General features: G+C 45.9%; 1 protein-coding gene and 1 long non-coding RNA gene across 17 annotated transcripts in view; both read right to left on the bottom strand.

Annotated features, from left to right (window-relative positions):
• PMFBP1 (polyamine modulated factor 1 binding protein 1) overlaps window positions 1-19,449 on the bottom strand; it is a 360,702-nt gene that overhangs the window by 198,503 nt on the left and 142,750 nt on the right. For 15 of the 16 annotated variants that reach the window (XR_012664618.1, XM_048816955.2, XM_075118503.1 and 12 more), the window contains one exon: window positions 6,802-6,869. Coding sequence is in view for 14 of the 16 variants with exons in the window: in XM_048816955.2 (XP_048672912.2) it covers window positions 6,802-6,869 (68 nt within the window). In the remaining 2 variants the exon portion in view is untranslated. Of the gene's footprint in view, window positions 1-3,551; window positions 5,653-6,801; window positions 6,870-19,449 lie in introns of those variants that run through there. The other variant, XM_075118513.1, reaches the window with a different exon arrangement.
• LOC142068686 (uncharacterized) lies at window positions 17,477-18,798 on the bottom strand. The gene is made up of 2 exons (XR_012664620.1): window positions 18,716-18,798; window positions 17,477-18,136 (listed from the first exon to the last, which is right to left on the bottom strand). It is a non-coding gene; the product is annotated as an uncharacterized LOC142068686 (long non-coding RNA).

The raw sequence follows: 19,449 nt of genomic DNA, 5'->3' as shown, positions 1-19,449 counted from the left end.
AGATCAAGGCAATGCTAGTTGGAAGGCGGAAGCTCTTCCATGAACTGAAACAAGCAGAACCCCCCCCCCCCGCCCCACAGTTGTCAAATGCATTGCCTCAGGGTTCTGAAAAAAGACACACTCGAATGTCATCAGTAGGCAGAAATGCATTTTCCACCTATGCCAAGCAGGCTACTTGAAGACTGTACCCCTTTGCCAAATCGACCCATCTCAGGTGAGAGATGCCTTTGCCATCTCCAGGCCAGACTACCACCACTCTGTTTACCCACCCCTGAAAGCCGAAGGCTGAAAAAGCTCCTGCTGGCCCAGTGTGCGCAAGCTGGTCTCCCCCCAGAGACCAAGCCAACAGAGCACGTCACTGAGCTCTCCACTTTCTGTGCTACCTCCACCTTCAAGGTCCTTGTCCTAATCTTCACAGCTCTCAGCCAGCAGGAGGCGACTCGACCACCTCAGGGACCACCTGTCTTTGCACACACCACCTACAATACTATAATGCACAAGACATTATGGCTGTGAGACTCCAGGGAGATACTCTTGTGATCCAAACACAGAGCCTTTCAACTGAGGGTCCCCAGCTGCAGAATGCTCTGTCAACAAAGGTTAGAGCACAATACAAGACATATTCTTTGCACAGACCTTGCCTCTGTAAACAAGGCTACAACATGGCCAGTGAGGTTCCCTCTCTCTGTGGCAATGTCCTCCAAAACAACCCAAAGAACCACAGCCCAACCAAGAGAAGAGTGAAGACAACAGTCACTAGGTGACAGCAATGTGCTGCTCTTTAATTATTGTATTTGGTGCGCAAATAATACAGTGGGCATTTTAGAAATGCATAGTTATACCTACCTAAACCCATCTCATCGAATGATAGGACTTACTTGGCTTGTCCTTAAGATATAATTCTTCCACGATGCCCAAGAAATGAGCCAACAGTAATCAGTATCTTAAAAAATAAGTTTTAATTGAACCCCAGGATGTGTACATGGCTAACCTGAGTAACTGCATGAACTTACTGCTCTAACTTGTCCTTCAGCCCTGCCCCTACCTACCATTTGTTAACCCCATCGTGTATCATAGCTCATTTTGATTATGCTCTATACTTCCAGGCAAGGCAGAGCACATATTTGTGTGCTATAAAAACAACAATGATAAATAACTGGCAGAGTGAACCAAGGTCTTACACTCAGCTCCACAACACTTCTCTGCTTGTCTGTCTAACGGCAGCCATTGACAGCACAATACCCTACATCTCTGTTCTGCCCATCCGCCCAATACAGTTTCAATGATTGAGACCCTGAATGACTTGCCTCCCAGACAGAAAGGAAATAAGAATGGTGGCGTAAAGGTGAAAATGAAGGGCCACACAGAGCTCCTGGCTGGGGGGAGAGGGAGGAATTGGGGTCACTGAGGATGAGGGGGCATGCAGAACCCCCATATGAGAGAGGGAGTGGGGGACTCAGCAAGTCTGAAATGGAGGACAGCAACATAGAGCTTGTGGTGGGCATGGATCCCCTGGTGTGTGCAATGTACTCGGCCTACAAAGTGCCTTGCTACAGAAGTAACATAATGCGATGATAGATTAGCTAGTGTGCAAGATGACTCCTCCATTTTAAGGTCTTATATTCTCTTCACTGCTAGCATCGGAAACACAACGCTAAAACCCTACCGTTGTGCTACCACCCCACACCCTGCTAAGGAAGCCTTTCTTCCCTCACTGTTCCTCAGGAGAACAGCTTTTCCCCCGCTTTCAAGTGCTACAGCATCATTGTTCTCCATTCCCTTCTCATCCTCTCTGGCCAGCTGCTGCTTCTCCACTCCTGACTCCCAACTGTGCTGGTGCCCTGCCACTTGCTAGGATGCCCCCATTCTCTTTGTCCAAGTGCTCATGGTGTAAGGTCACATATCCTCACTATACATAGACTTAGTCCTTTCCTGTCGGAACACTCTAAGTTAGCCTGAGCTCTACCCAGTGAGGAACTGTGTGGTCTGATGCACTGCAGGGGCTGCTCATCAGATGCCTCTCTTCTCAGAACAGGAAGAAGGCAGCAAACTTCCAGGTACTTGGGTGGAAAAAAACAAAACAAAAAAAACCTTCTGAAGTCTAGATGTGTAAGGTTGTCACTGCTTTCTCACAGTTTCCTCAAAAACTCTCACCTTCCCTTCCAAGATTCAAAACACACTGTGACAAAGCTCTGTCCTTGCCTCCGTGGGTCCTGCATTTCCTGGTGGATTTCGCTAGCCTCAGAGGCTCACTGTGACCCTCCACATAACCCTTCTTTCTCTAGAGACAAGGGTCACAGTCTACTGAGCCATTTTCATCATAAGCCAGTGAGGGAGGTGAGGAGAAATTATCGTTCTCTGCACAGTCTCTGTTGTCTCCCAGTCTCAGTGATTAATCAGGGGGCAAAGGTGAGCGGGGGGGGGGGAGTCCGGGCCCACCCTCTACTCTGGGCTCCAGCCCAGGGACCCTAATAGTATCAGCTATGGTAGCTGACCTTTTAGAAACATGACATATACAATTCCCTGGCCTACTTTCCCCACAGCAGCCCTCACTTCCTCAAGCTCCACTTTACCCTTACCTCAGGTCCTCCTTCCTTGTGCCTGATATGGTGTGTACTACTCAAGCCTCTCCAACAGCACAACTTCCTCCCGCAGCTCCTGATGTGCACCCCCACCTAACTGACTGGGAGGCTTTTAACTAGTTTCAGCCAGCCCCTGATTGGCTTCAGGTGTCCCAATCAACCTAGCATTCTCCCTGCCTTCTGGAAAGTTCCTAATTGGTCCCAGGTGTCTTAATGACCTGGAGCAGCTGCCATTTCACTTAACCTGGTACCAGGGATTTGTTTAGCCTGGAGCTAACGTATCTATCTCCCACTGCTTTTCTATGGCCATCCGGCCTTGCCCCGTCACAACACCTACTTTTTCTTCTTGTGACCTCACACCTCAAAATCATGTTGTGCGCATGTCCTGAAATCCATTGTGCTGTTTTAGCCACACACAAAAACATGGTAACACATAATAAGTTGTTAATATTTTAAAAGCTCATTATGCCACATATGGCCAAAGCCAACACTTACAGTGCATATAAATATGGTAACTTTACATTCACAATTCATAAAGTATGAATTTATGCTTTCATATGAAAGCTGTCATTAATTACACGTTCATCAATTAAGGCAGCTTCATTCACATTCAGAAACTTTTCTTTGAAACCAGAAAGATTAGAAACTTGCTTCATTTTTAAATGAAAATTGAGACTCCTGTGAAAATTTTTTGACCCTTCTCTCCCACACAGAAAACAGCTTCATAACCGAACGGGGCCTTTTCAACTCAAAACTGACAACCACTGCCATACACTTAGGCCAAGCGTAGCACCCACTCCCAGAATGCCACTACTATGAGTTCAATGACATCCACAGGCTGTAACATGTTTAGAGACAACTCCAAACCACTGAGTTCACTTTGGCATCAAAACAACTTCCCCATATCTGTACAGCAGAGTCAAAATTTAAAATCAGCCTTCCCAAATATCGTTAGCAATAATTACTTACTATTATTCTAGGTCTTTCTCAGGCAGACATCCATGTAGCATCTGGGTGCCATTATACCACTGAAAAGTACCTGGGTGCGCCTTTATTTACTGTAATCCCAAGCTCTGCAGCCACTCTAGGCTCAAACAGGACTCTCACAAGTGCTGGGTAAAAAATAAAGGGCATAAAGAGCCTTGATACCAGTCCTGCATTTTCAGAGCATTTCAAAGACTTTCTTATGGTTGGAACTGGAGATTGCCAGCTCCAGCCATGAACTCGCTCTCGCTGGATAGTGCCATCACTAGATCGACCTTCATAGCTCTTCAAGAAGTCGGACACAGATCCCTTACTGAAATAATGAGTTAGACACAACGCATTTCAAACATTGAGCAATCTCACTGACACATGCCACAATGCCTGCCATGTACAGAAACTTTAAATGTTATTCCCTGATACACACTGCATCTTCAAAGCCAGTCTGTCTCAAAGACAGCTGGAAGGAGTAGACTCTTCTTCTCATCCACTGTCTCAGAGTCATCCTGATTCAAACAAACAAACAAGGAAGCAAGCAAACAGCAAGCTTGCCCAAAACCGTCTCTCTTTTCCAACGAGTCGTGAAATCCTATGTATTAGTCATGTGGTTTGTGGAGAAGTTAGAAGTGGGGGTGGGTGGACTGGGAGGGAGGGACAGAAAATAAAGGGTGGGGAGAGAGAGAGTGAAAGGGGTCTTTGCCTCTGATGAGTTAATGAGCATTTGGAAGTTTAATTTCTGCTGCTGCTGCCAGGGAGCACGTTGAGGAGAAAGCTCAGAGCTTCCCTGGTAGGGCAGCAAGCCAAGCCGCCTTCCCCATGTCTCACAGGCTCACTTTTTTTAAATTATGGGAAACACTTTTAGACAGACACTGGCACTCATAAATTATACAGCCCATTTGCATATTCCAGTCATGAGACATTATGCAAATGTGACATGATTTGCATAATGGATTCCTCTTGTCGCTTCACTTGCTTCATGCTTTTAAAAAACAAAATGAAATCAAATGAAAGCATAAAAAAGTGAAAGCAGCAAGTTCCCAGGATTGCCATGTCTCCTCCCATCTGCACTGTAATTTGCCCTCATTTGCAGCAGAGATTTAGGGTGAAGGAGAGAGAAATCAAAAAACAAAGCTCTCACATGGTAAATTTTGTTCTTAATTACAAGGAGCCAACTTTCCCCCGGTTGAGATTCTTCACCACTAGCAACACATCTGAGCCAATTAGGGAGACAAAAAATACAGGGATACAGGACAAATGTATAAAAGGCAGCAATATTCAAACTGCCTACCCCATCGCTTCAGTGTGCTTGGGGTGGCGAGCCCTCTCCTTCGTAACTACTTAATTAAATAAAGCAAAGATGGTTTTTTTGTTTATTATAATAAGCCATTTTTTTCCTACTAAAACTTCCGCAGCACTTTCATTTTTAAAAGGGGGCGGGTGATGGAGGGAGGGGAGGAGGAGTTGCTTTGATTACTTATAAGGAAATATAATGGCAACATATTGCAAAGGATGAGACCGTAGCTTGTCGGCTTCCATCAGCTGTACTTCAATAAGCAGACAATGTTCCCTCAGCAGAGGCTAGTTTTGCTGAGGGCTTTTCTCTGCCCCCCTGCACCAGTGTGAAAGGCAGAATTGTGCCAAGCGGCTGGCGTCTGTACCCTGTGGGAAAAGTTAACTGTAATTCTTCAGCTTTTAAAATCAATTAACCCGTGTGTTAATTAACGTCAAGTCGATGGGGGGAGGAGGAGGAGGAAGGGAGGGAGGGAGGGAGGGAGGAAAGAAGCTGCAAGGGCGGATGGCAGAAGAGTTGGCACAGTGCCATCCATTCAGTGGCAACGCCACGGTTTCGTGTGATAACAGCAGCGGGTATGTGTTACAGGGGCCCTGTATGCGGGCCAGACAGTGCGGTAAAGCTAAGGGAGATTATCCAGACCCCCAGGAGCAGCAAGCAGCAACCAAAGGCGCAAGTGCCAGGATTACAGACGAGGTTCTTCCACGGACAGCCCGTCCTCGGACACAGGGACTCAGCTACTTGGGATCCGGGGGACTCCCCCGCCGATGAGGCACAAATCTGACTTGCAGCCCGTTCCCCCGTTCACGTCATTCTGCCGCAGTGGATCCAGCACAAGGGATGCTTTCGCACCCTGGGAAACAAAGGCCGTCGTTTCCGCCATGACACCGCGGCATTCCACGCCGAGGCCGGCATCCTGGAGTTTTAAAATAAACGGAACAACAAAAACAGCAAAAGAGAAACCACAACAACAAACCCCTTGTGCCCATCCTCCGTGCCAGGGGCAATCTGGGCATCTGTCGCAGCAGAAGGCGCTTGTGCGGGGCTTTTTTTTTTTTTTTGCACAAGCTGTTGGTTTGTTTGACATTCGGGTTCATTTATAAATTAACTAAAGAAAAAAACAAAACAATAAAACCAAAACCCCCAGCCCAGTCATCAACAAACAAAAGGGAGTAGCCGACATCGAGAGAGAAATGCCACAGGAAGCTGCAAGAATGCAGGCTACAGTCGATGCCACTTGCCATTCGGAGAACCTCAGGGAAAGATGCCAATTCTGCAGCTCGGAAGAGACAGAGAAGGGAGCATAAAGGTCTCCAAACAGAATTCCGAAGGAAGCCTGGAATACAGCTCTTATAGGGCAGGAGCATAGATGCACACAGCCTCTGCTGGGAGGAGGGGGAATGTTTATCTAGATATAGCTAGAGATGCTTATCTGTGTATATATACACACATACTCATATGCACACACTGCCTCAGACATTTTCAAGCACATGTGTATGTATGTGAGGTATGTGTATGTTTATGTATACACACCTGTGTGTGTGTATTTATTTCTCTCTATATACATACACACGTGTGTATATGAGACACACACCCACACACGAGTGTGCATGTGCATGTACATCCCATTTTCTGACCCAGGTATACACAGAAGACAAAATAAAAATCATACTCCAGCAGCAAGCAGGCAGGCAGAGATTTATCTACATTCACTGCTATCACCAGGGAGATGAATGGGGCCGATCTGAAGCCCTTTACAAGATCCACTATGGGAGTGAAGGAGGAGGAGGGATGCCACACAGACATGCACAAACTTGAAGACGGCGAGATTTGGAAGGTGCTACTTGTGAAGCCCGGGTGGCATACTGGAGGGGTGAGAAAGAGAAAATCCATACACACGCTTTGTGGGGTTTGGGAAGCGGGTTTCAGGGACAGCTGGCTACTTACATTATCTGCGCTGCTGTGGATCCTGAAAGGTGTTCTGTTGGCACCGGGCGCTGAGCCAGGGACGGGCGCTGGAATCAAAAGGGAGAGACAAAAATAAAGTCATACAATGGGAATTCTGATGGCCTCTCTTGCGGATTTTACAAAACACACGAACTGTTTTCTTTTCCTTTTTTAAAAAAATGTGGACTGGCGCGCATCCCTTTTGCATGGAAAATACTAGCACGGGATTTACAGCCCAGCTACAGGGCTCAGGATGAACCGCGCTGGCATCTTTTGGGCATATTTTCCCTTTTAATGAATGAGCTTTTGCTGTTAATGAGGAATAATCGTTTGGCTAATGAGCTTTGAAACATTAAGAGAAAAGAGGTTTTTTCCCGCTAATCGCCCTGATGCGACCGCATGGGTGGATTACAAAAGACAGCACTAGGAATGCAGTACAAAGGGGGAACGTCTCCTGGAGTGGGATAAACGCAGAGATGGGTGATGCGTCCCTGCATCTCTCCTTCCTTCGCTCTCTCTCTGCCAACTGCTATGGGTTTCCATAACTCCGCAATCAAAGTGGATGTTCAGGAAAGATTATTACAGTCAAACAGTGAAGCGTCGGCTGTTAATGTCTCCAGTGTTTAATCATCATACAGTAGAATGGTTTTATGCATATTTCATTTGCATATCATTAAACCGCGTTAGCGTGGGACATGCAGAGCCAGGAGAGGTACAAAGTTGTGGGAGGAGGGAGAGAAAGGTCCCTCTGATGCCTATCTTCAAAAGCCGGGGACTCATTCCATGAGCTGTCTTCACTTTTACTAAAATCATGACGACTGGGGAACCTTTGATGTTGGATATAACCTTGGATTCTTCTAATTCCAGCAGAGTGGTGTATTAAAAAGAGGGAAATGGTGCTGCGCTAGACATTTAAAGGAATATAAACTCCAGTGGTATGGAAATAGGATCTCTTTGGGGAATGCACTGGCAGAGCCAGCCACAGCTTTGACAAACACCACCACCCTATCTCGTTAATATTAATAAAGGATATACATAGTAAAAGTAAAACAATGAAGGCAACATACACATTAACATGGGAATTATATTTCTCTCTCTCCCTCTCTTTTTTTTTATTAAGATAAAGAGAGGGATGGAACCAGCGGTAATTTATACCCTAATTAGTGAACAGTTGCCTCTTTATGTTTGTTTTTTCTTTTTTTTCTTTCTTGCTTTTTGGAGAGGAGTGTTGTCACTGGTGAAGTGATTAATCAATTATTTGGTAGCTAAGATCAATCTCCACTGGCACTGGCCAGGGAAGGAAGGTGGTGGTTGGGGGGAGAGAGGAATACAGTTGGCTCTTTGTAGATCTTATACATGCACAACATATTAATTGGGGTCTTTCTAAAGCTCCCTCAGTGGACTATTTCATTCCTGGTAAAACAGCAGCTGGTTAGCTACTGTTGGTGACTCTTCAAATATCACTTCTACTGGGGGCTTTTCTGTAACTATTTGTTGTTTTGTTTTATTTTTCCTCTGGAATGGAGAGGGTATGTGTGCAATGCTACCCTACTGCCCCCAGATTTTGAATGGTGCAGACAGACAATTTGGATTTCAAATGAATTCCTTGTGCAGAATGCACACCTTCTTTTGGAAATGCAATGCTGTTTTATATTTAAATTCTCCCCCTTCCACTTCCCCTTTCCCCATAATTCTTCTCCTCCAAAGCTTTGTCTCGGCTATGAATATTCAGATGAGCCATGATGTGATTACACTGTACAATTACTCATGTACGTGGTGGTGGTGAAGGAAGCTGAGGAAAGAGAGCCGACATGCTCAGAGCTCATTCGGGGCTTTTTTTCTGTATTTTCCCCCAACTCTGTGGCGCTGTGGCACATGCAGATGTCGCTGTTGTTCTTTATAAAGCCCTAATGATATGCAAAAGCATAATGACCTCATTTGTGCGCAAAGCATCAGCGAAATATTAAAGGGGGGGAAAGAGAAAATCCTGACTGAAGGAATGTCCACATAAATTATTTTTATTTAAATGAGTGGGAAGGAGGAGGTGGCAAGTCAGAAGAAGTCACATGGAATACATGCATAATATTAATATGCAGAAAGGTTATCACCAAGGAGAAGAGGCTCCTCAGCACAGTGCTTGGGACAAACAGGCTCATTAGGGAATGGCACAGCCCACTGCATGATTTACTTATTTACCTTTACCCTTATTTCAGCTGCAGCACCAGGTACACATGCTGCCTGGAGCCTCTTTTAGGTCTGGAAGCTGGTTGCCCAGATAATTCCCAGTTTTAATTCAGAAATTGCATCAAGAATGCTTGGCAGAAGGGAGGGGAGAAGAGGAACCAGAGAAGGGCTGCTTCATACCACAAATCTGTAGCACCGGAGCATGCCAATGAAACAGCCTCAAGGAGGGGGTGAAAACACAGCAGTGTGCAGCTGGTGCAGGGCTCCACCAGCCCAGGCTGGCCACTGCTAATACCAGCCTCAAATGTGTTCTTCAAGGACAGGAGCCCTGGGGCAACAGCAGATAGGTCTCTGCCCTACTGGCTTTGTCTCACTACCACTGAAAACCAAAAGCAGGGTCAAGTGTAGCTCCTTCCAGCTCAGGTAGCTGTGGAACAGGGGTATTCATTGCTGTCACTATCACAGGCTCTGCTGAAGAGCAGATAGAACAGTCATGGCACAGCACAGGCCAAATCCTCCTGCCAGTTAAGCTCATGACTTCAGGGCATTTGTTCCTGTATCAATTTCAGTTATTGCTCAATATTACAAGTGCAAAAAATAAAGGTATATATAGGATAGGGATTACTGGATATTTTGCAAGTATGTTTAGCTAGGAATATTCCTCTGGATCAGTTGGGTTGACCTACAGATGAGAACAAGGGGTTAATAAGAAGTATAGGGGGCATAAACAACCAATGGCAAACAGAAATGTGGTCATTTCAGCTGTGGTCGACTGTGCTTGATAGCTACGTCAGAAAAACCCATGTCTAGACATGTCTAGCCACATACCGAGTGCAAACAGCTCCAGCCAAGACAACGTCCTCAGCAGCACTCTGGCCCATTGGCACAGCTCAAGCTGCAGCCAGAGCTCATCTCCAGAGAGAGAGGGGCTATTGGTCTCTTCCCTGCCTACAAGGTGGTACTCTGAGACAAGAGCAGTTCAGGTGGGCTCTACCATGAAAAGAATTCCTCTCTCATCTCACACTGCAGACACAGATGAGGAGAGACTTAGTCGGTCTTCCAGGAAACTAAGGGCCAGATCTTCAGCTGGTGTATGCCAGCATAGTTTCATTGGCCGCAGTGCAGTTATCCTCATAGCAGCGGAGGATCAGACCTAATTGTACGTTTGAAAGAAGTTCCATAGCGCTCTACTGAAGCGTTCTTAAGGCCACCGTAACTGGGGTATGAGGTCAAGCCAGGTCTCCTCCAAGCAGAGAGCAGGTGCTGAGGTGATCCAGACAGAAGAAAAGCAGGATGGACAGGCTAGTGCTCTCTTCTCCTACAATTATTCCAAGGGGGGACACTGGGGTACAGGTTGGTGCTGTGGCAAAGAGGAGAACTCCCAGATGCTGCTGCTTGTATGTACTCAGGCTCATGGACTCATCTATCTTTCTTTGCTGCCACTTTCATCATGCATGAGAAATGGATGTATCAGCCAAACACACACACACCCTATCTTCCTAGAAGCTGAAAAGGGTGATGGGCAGAACCCCTATAAAGTCCACTGGAGCTCTATGATGCAGGTCTAATTTACCTGGTCTCTGCTCAGGTACTATGGTGATGGCAACGTGGTCTGGAGAACTGAGTAGAAAGCAATTGAGGTCAGGTCGTCCTAAATTCTAATCCTGGCTCAGTCTCACTCTATGTCCTAGCACAAGTCACTCCACCTCTCTATGCCTCAGCTTTCCTTCTGTAAAATGGGGAGGATATTTACCAACCTACCATCCAGGAGTGCTGTGAGGATTAGCTAATGGCTGTACCATGCTATGAAGGTCAGCACTATCTAAGTACTAAATAAGATTATTACTGATGGGATCTACAGACATGCCTAGGATAGATTAGACGAAGTGGTAAGCACAGGAGCCCTGCCACACCTCAGTGCAGGTTATCACTATCAATTTCTGAGGCAGAATGGATCACAAGAGTACCAGCCTCTAGGCAAGGATCACCAAACCAAACATAACTTCCCTGGATCCAGGTGAAAGCCTGTGAGTACACCCTGCACACAAGACAAGCCGCTTTTGAAACACCCACTGCGGCCAGGAAAATATAGAATAATATAAATAAAGCAAAAATATAAAAACAAATGAAGAGAGAGATGACTAATAGGATGTGTGCATGCCAGCATCTAGTCACTGTGCTCAGGTGACCTGACCTCTGTCTGGCTTTTTCTTCTTTAGACTGTAAACTCTTTGAGACTCAAACCATCTGTTTGCCTGTGTTGGTGCAGAGATCAGCCTAATGGGTCCTTGATCCTGACCAGGGTCTATGAGCACAACCACTAGAACCCATCATTGGTATGTATATGGTTAAGAAAGCAGATACCTGAAAACAAATATGCTTCTTGGGTGTCAAATTCTCCTTCACATGGAGAATTTTTGCCATCCAAAAGGCAGGGAGGTTATGTCACTGAAAGGCAGGAGATGGCATGCCAGCTGAGCCTGGCAGGGAAAAGGTTGTGTTGTGATGTGATAAAAGGGAACTCATTTGACAAATCAGTGAGGAAGGTTTTGCTAGGTTGCTGGGATCTAAACGGGATCATGCTGGGTCACTATGAAATGAGTCACAGCAGGAGAATCTCAGAAGTCACTTCAAGGGAATCTTAGAGGGGAGGGGATTTGCCATCTCAACACAGTGAAGGGTCATCATCATATCATGGTGAGATGTGCTGTGTTGGGTTGGAGGTGTCATGTCACATCAGGGACATACCTTTTTCAGATGAAGGGATCACATAATGTGAAGGAGAAATGGCTGGTACTAGGGGCTGGGGCTATCATTTCAGGGTAAAGGGGTCACATCAGACAGGGCAGGTGTAAGGCTGTGACATTACAGGGTACAATCTGGACTGAAGAACAGCTGCATCCCCTCAGTTCTCCAACCTGAAGTGAGAACTGAGGGGATGCTTTTACACTGCTTTGCCATGACAGTAACCACTCCTGGTCTGCTCACACACAGCCTCCAGCCTGTAAGTTACTCCCAGTTATAGTATATCAGTGCTATAGCCAGCCACTCTTGAATTACACTTCAGCAAATTCCCAGCTCCATACTTGCCCCAGAATGTGCATCTTGTACTGCCCAACCCTCTCTTGGACAACAAAAGCTCACATACAGTCTGTTATTTTATTAATAGAAAATGATATGCACAAATCCTGTTATCCCAAATGGAGTTTCCCAATCACACTTGAATCCAAACACACTGGCTTAAATAAATCAGTACAACAAGTTTATTAACTACAGAAAGATAGATTTTAAGTGACTGCAAGTAATGAGGCATGAAAGTCAGAACTGGTTACAAGAAATAAAAGTAAAATGCAACTAATGCCTAACTTAAAAGCTAAGTGAATTCAAAGCAAAGTCTCTCCCACCACATGCTTCAGCAGTTTCACTGTCTGAAACTCTTTCAGTCAGGATCCCTTCCCCCAGTCCAATTGTGGATGCCGTGGGTAGAAAGAAAGGGAGAGAAAATTTGGAGCATCTACTCTCATTTCTTATAGCTCTTTCTCTTCTTTGAGAATCATCTCCAGCTGAGGTTCAGGGGACAGAAAGTCTGTGTGAACGGAAACCTACAGCTGTTTCTTTGTCAAGATATAGATTTTCGCCCACATCTTCTTTAGTGCCAAAGAATGGCCACTTAACCAGGTGATGGTCCATTTCATGTGTTTGACACCTGGCTGAGTCGTCGACTAATCTTTTGTTGCTGGAGAACTGGTTTGTGACTGCTCTTCAGGCTTGGACCATGTCTTAATATCATACAGTAGAATCTTATAACTTTACGTATGATGTTGCAACACATTTTACCAGACCAATAATGATCAGCAAATTATGAGTTTTTAAATGATACCTCACCAGGCATACTTTGTACGAAATGTATCATAGTCTTGTAAAAAGGGTGACTATAGGGATACAGACTGTCCCAAAGGCACTGTTGTGTCTGGGTTTAATGCATTGTGGTGTGTGGGCATGTCAGTGCAGAGTGAAAGGGGTCATGTTGAGTGAATGGGAGGTTGTTTCACTAAGATTACATATGACACTTTTGAACAAGCCAGTTTCTTGCTCCAAATGCAGACAAGGCACTTGAGGTAGCTGAAGAGTTAGGAGGCCCAGTGGATGGAGAAAGGAACTCTAAGGAGAGGAGAAAGAATTAAGCTAAAAAAGCTAGGATACTGCACTTCCACTCCCTCCTTCAGCCTCCCAGGGAACATGGATTAGTGGTGTTTAAAAACATTCAGCATCTATAGGTAACTAGTTCCTCATTCCACAGAGGGAAGATAGCGCTTCAGGGAAAAGAATAGGTGACTACTGAGCCTTGGGAGGGGTGGCAAGTTGCAAGTCAAGGAAGGGTGGCCCTGTAGTAAGGGACATGAAGGCTGAGCTGGGGGGTTGGCAGTCCCAGGCTGTGGGGCTGGAGCAGTCATGGAATGATAGTGGCTATGGAGCCTCAAACTGGGATGCATGAGCAGGGTGTGCTAAGTCTGAAAGAGGTAGCTCTTTCAGAAGGGAATGGCTGCTAAATCCAAAGGGTTGCTTGAGGAGGTTGAAGAGGCAAGTGGTTGAGCCTAGGTTTGGATCTCTGTCCTAGCTGAACCTCTCTCAGGGCATTATACACACTTAAAAAAAAAATCTTCCCTGTATTTTATCTTCCCCAAAAAGTCTTGGGAGCCTATAGCAAAGGAGAAATCTCACTGCTTTTGATACTGACTGTGGAATTCACTGGAGCTGGTGTTTTATCTTTTTTATGTAAACCAAAACCAAATCCATGCACGAGAACTCCTGTCCATTCTTAGAATAAGATTAGGGTTGTGACACAAACTTCCAACTGCAACAGTATGGAGGCCACCACTGCTGACTATAAATGCTATTTTTACATGCATAGAGTTGAAATGTGATCAGCGGCTATCCCAGCACAATGTTTCTAATTACAAACAGGTGACCATTCTGAAGCAGCTCTCCCCACTACAGGGCAAGCATGGGGCACTTGATTTAATGCTGCAGGAGCCATTGCTCTGCCTGTCATTTTACCAAACACCCTGAAGAAACTGCTACTTAGAAAAAGGAAATTCAAACATTTATGAAACATATTGCTATTTAGAAAAAGAAAGAATTGTTTTGCAAATAGGAGAACTATTGAAAGGGGGAGAGAGAATGCATCAGTCATTTGATATTACATATAAGCAGTTTATTAAAGAATTAAATATTTATAGACTATAAAGCAAGCAGGGTGATGAGTCGCAAACAGCTTGCTGAGAAGTACATTATAAAACAATGAGTCTGCCAATGACTGATAACGTATGGAGAACACAAATGTTTTATAAAATCATGAAGCTAGCTATGAATCTCCAAAGCTGCAAAATGAGACACTGCAATAGCTGCCAGCACTTCTACTGCAGCTTGTGCATGCAGCCAATATGGAAGGGAAGAGATCTGAACAGAGATACGTCCCTTGTCCCAGAGACATGTGCAGACCGCTCATGGGCCTGGCTATGAATCAATGCCCCAGAGAGGTTTAATTTTTTAACATTATTTTTAAAGGAGATCTGTTAATAGGGAGTTCAGGATTTTTGAGACCGTTCCAGGCAATTCCATTCCCAGTTGCTCCCACAATTTTCTTTTCCCTTTGTAATTCGCAGAGTGTTTGTGATTCAGACTGAAATACCCATTCCATTGGGAGCCCCCCCCAAACAGAGGTGGAGACACTCTAAACAGCAGCTTCCCTGCTCCAAACACATTTATCTAAGTTGGCCTTGAAGCCCAAACTGGGAGAAAAACACCTTTTCACATCCCAGGCCATTGGCATGTCATACAGATGAATTAAAATCTCCAGAGGACACAGAGCTGGAGCAAGTTGTTTCCAGCTCTCATGGACAAGGAATCCTCGTAGTTTGCAGTAATCAGAAGTGGTGTTAGCAGTGTGCTGTTTGTCTATGTGGAAATTCTAATTCACAGTATTTCACTCAGTGCTGGCATCACCTATGTGACACTGGGAGAGCACAACTTTTTTTATAATAACTAATGAAAGAAGCTCCAAATGGTTCATTATTTTTGTGAAGCCAAATCAAGCCCTACACATTTTAATTATTTCTGATGCTGGCATAACTGAAATCTCTGTTTCAAAGGTTTGCTACAATTGTGTCCACAGATGTCAATTCTGGTGGGATTTTCAAAAGCACCCAAGTCCCATTACCTTTCCATGGGATTGTGCTCCAAAGTCCCTTAGGCCCTTGAGAATATCCCACCCATTATGAATTCTGTTTCCTCAAAGAATCACCTTAATAGCTATTAGCCTCCTAAGCAATTAGGCAAAGTTTATACTGCTAAACACAAAGAGGAGGGGATATAAGAACGTGGGAGACAGCAGACACTGCTGCCTCACTGCTACACCCACTGAAACCTTCTGAAGGACAATTTTTTAACTAGCACAGAGGCTAAGGGGTCAGAGAGAGTCTGTTCTAACCAGTCCCAAACTACATCATGGCTGCACAGAGACAATGCCATCTAAGGTTGTCAGTTGCTTTCTCAGTATCCAAACAAGGCTGCAGCGGTGATTATTGATTTGACCATGATGGTTCCTTCTGGGCTTGCAATCTATGAATATTTCTATATAATATGACTAAAACAGAGACTTCTCCAATTAATAGGGAGCAGTAGTCTTCCCTTCACAAACTGTATGAAAGCGAATTCATCAGAGAAGGTATACAAGCCTAAATTTCAGTTTAATATCAGTCCCCGTGTTCTTAGCCAGGAATTTCTCTCAAGAGGGTAAGAATCAGTCTTTTGGGGTTGGAGTGGGAGGCAGAGGAGGTGAAAACTGCAGCCTTGTCACAGTCAGATCATTAGGTTCCACATGGTGATGTCAAGGCCCACCTACTCCACAGGGGCAGAGGACACATTTTGATGGTCCATCCTCAAATATGAACAAAGTCAGTTAGAATCAGAAGTCACTGCTAGAGAATACTGTACAGCCTCAGGAGAACGCTATCACTGACCTGCTGGAGCACTCTGAACAGCGTTTGTCCAAAGGCATTGTACGAAAGGCATTGTCCAAAGGCATTGTACAAAAGGCATGGTCATCTGCATCATTGTCTCAAGTCACCACAGTTGTGCAATAGACTCCAACAAAGAAAAAGAATGAAGACGGGAGTAGTCCACTAGACTAGGCGGACTTCCTTTCCCCCTGTGTTTATCCCCTCCCTCAACCTCTTCCTGCCCTCCCTTTCTGACCTCTTTCAATATAAGCATACCCTGGTCTCTTATCCTCAAGAAAATCATCCCTCAACCCCATCTGCTTTTCCAACTATCATTCCACCTCTCTCCTTCACTTCAGCTCTAAAATCACTGACAATGCAGTTTGCAACCAGTGCCCCCTCCTCCAGCTGTCTTGGATCCCTTGTTTCCAGTCTATTGAGGCTTCCATCACTAGGGTCTCTAATGACCTGTTCCTGGGCTGTCCTCATCCTCTGCAGCTTTCAGTGCTGTTGGTCATCCTCTCCTTTTTGACATCTCATCCTCACTGGCCTTTCAAGATATCCTCGGCTGGTTTTCCTTCAACCTCCTGACCATCCTTCCAGCATCTTTCAGTGGAAACTCCTCCCCTCACCTTCTCTCTGTGGGGTTCCCCAGGGCTTTCTCTAGGGCCTTTTTCTCTTCTCACTTTACATCCTGTTTCTAGGCATCTCAACAGTGCACAAGTCTTCCACTGACCTGTTCCCTTCCATCCAGCTGTGCATCTTAGCTTGTTTTTCCAAACACCTCCTCTTGTGTGTCTTGTTGTCATCTTAAAATGAACACTGTCAAAACCAAATTGCTTATCTTTCCTCCTATTCATATCACCATCACCAGACCATCCACACTATCACTCATGCCTGCAACCTGTGGCTGATTCATGACTTTTCTCTTCACCTTGCCCTGCACATCCAAGCCATTTCCAAATGCTGCTGCTTCTTCCTCTTTAACAGCTCCAAGATTTCCTTGTCTCTCTATCCTCTCTGCCCTGCCTGGATTACTGCAACATCCAGCACTCTCAAACGCACATACCACCCCTGTCTAGCCCATACAAAATCCTGCTACTAAGCTCATCTTTCCTGCTTGTTGGTCTGATCACGTCACTCCCCATTTTGAATCCCCCCCAGAGGCTTCCCTTCTGATATATTATCAAATGTAAGCCCCTTACCACCACATGCAAAGCTCTGCCTCTTCCCACTTATCCCTCTTCATCAAGCTTTGTGTTGCCTCGATTCCCCTCTTCCTGCCACCAGGGCAGCTAGAAGAGCACAGGAGGGCGCGGTGCACATCAAAGAAGCTTTGAAAACCAGTTTCATGACTGGCCAGGCTACAGTGTGAAAGTTCTGTTTCTTTTTCCTTGATGAAACCCCCCGCCCCTTGGTTCACTCTACTTCCCGGTAAGCTAACCACCCTCCCCTCCTCCCTTCGATCACCGCTTGCAGAGGCAATAAAGTCATTGTTGCTTCACATTCTTTATTAATTCATCACACAAATAGGGGGATAACTGCCAAGGTAGCCTAGGAGGGGTGGTGGAGGAGAGAAGCACCGGGAGGGGTGGTGGAGGAGGGAAGGACAAGGCCACACAGCACTTTAAAAGTTTAAAGCTTTAAAACTTATTGAAAGCCAGCCTTCTCTTGCTTGGGCAATCGTCTGTGGTGGAGTGGCTGGGTGGCCGGAGGTCCCCCCACTGCGTTCTTGGGCATCTGGGTGAGGAGGCTATGGAACTTGAGGACGAGGGTGGTTGGTTACACGGGCTGTAGCAGCGGTCTGTGCTCCAGCTGCCTTTCCTACAGCTCAACCATACGCTGGAGCATATTAGCTTGATCCTCCGGCAGCCTCAGCATTGAATCCTGCCTCCTCTCATCACGCTGCCGCCACCTTTCAGCTTCAGCCCACCACTTACTCTCTTCAGCCCGCCACCTCTCCTCCTGGTCATTTTGTGCTTTCCTGCACTCTGACATTGTCTGCCTCCACGCATTTGTCTGTGCTCTGTCAGTGTGGGAGGACAGCATGAGCTCAGAGAGCATTTCATTGCGAGTGCGCTTTTTTGGCCTTCTAATCTTCGTTAGCCTGTGGGAAGGAGAAGATCCTGTGATCCTTGAAACACATGCAGCTGGTGGAGAGAAAAAAAAAAAGGACAGTGGTATTTAAAAAGACATTTTATAGAACAATGGGTACACTCTTTCACAGTAAACCTTGCTGTTAACATTACATACATAGCACATGTGCTTTCGTTACAAGGTCGCATTTTGCCTTCCCCCACCGCATGGCTAGTCCCTCCCCCATCCCTGTGGCTAACAGCAGGGAACATTTCTGTTCAGCCACAGGCAAACAGCTCAACAGGATCGGGCACCTCTGAATGTCCCCTTAAGAAAAGCACCCTATTTCAACCAGGTGACCATGAATAATATCACTCTCCTGAGGATAACACAGAGGGATAAAGAACAGATGTTATCTGAACGCCAGCAAACATACACTGCAATGCTTTGTTCTGCAACGATTCCCGAGTACGTGCTACTGGCCTGGAGTTTTAAAGTGTCCTACCATGGAGGACGGAATAAGGCTGCCCTCCCCAGAAACCTTTGCAAAGGCTTTGGGAGTACATCTAGGAGAGCCACGAATGCCAGGGCAAATTAATCATTAAACACGCTTGCTTTTAAACCAGGTATGCTATTTAAAAAAGTACACTCACCAGAGGTCCCTTCTCCGCCTGGCGGGTCCGGGGTGTACTGGCTTCAGGTCCAGGGTGAGAAACAGTTCCTGGCTGTGGGGAAAACCGGTTTCTCCGCTTGCTTGCTGTGAGCTATCTACAACCTCATCATCATCATCTTCCTCATCCCCAAAACCTGCTTCCGTGTTGCCTCCATCTCCATTGAAGGAGTCAAACAACACGGCTGGCGTAGTGGTGGCTGAACCCCCTAAAATGGCATGCAGCTCATCATAGAAGCGGCATGTTTTGGGCTCTGACCCGGAGCAGCCGTTTGCCTCTCTGGTTTTCTGGTAGGCTTGCCTCAGCTCCTTAAGTTTCATGCGGCACTGCTTTGGGTCCCTGTTATGGCCTCTGTCCTTCATGCCCTGGGAGATTTTGACAAATGTTTTGGCATTTCGAAAACTGGAACAGAGTTCTGATAGCATGGATTCCTCTCCCCATACAGAGATCAGATCCCGTACCTCCCGTTCGGTCCATGCTGGAGCTCTTTTGCGAATCTGGGACTCCATCATGGTCACCTCTGCTGATGAGCTCTGCACTCAGCTTGCCACGCTGGCCAAACAGGAAATTGAAATTCAAAAGTTCGAGGGCCTTTTCCGGTCTACCTGGCCAGTGCATCTGAGTTGAGAATGCTGTCCAGAGCGGTCACAATGGAGCACTCTGGGATAGCTCCTGGAGGCCAATACCGTCTAATTGCGTCCACAGTACCCCAAATT

This window comes from Caretta caretta, chromosome 12 (genome assembly GCF_965140235.1).
Source record: "Caretta caretta isolate rCarCar2 chromosome 12, rCarCar1.hap1, whole genome shotgun sequence".
NCBI lineage: Eukaryota > Metazoa > Chordata > Testudines > Cheloniidae > Caretta > Caretta caretta.
The sequence above is the reverse complement of the archived record's forward strand: the minus strand, read 5'-3'. Positions and strand labels throughout refer to the sequence as shown.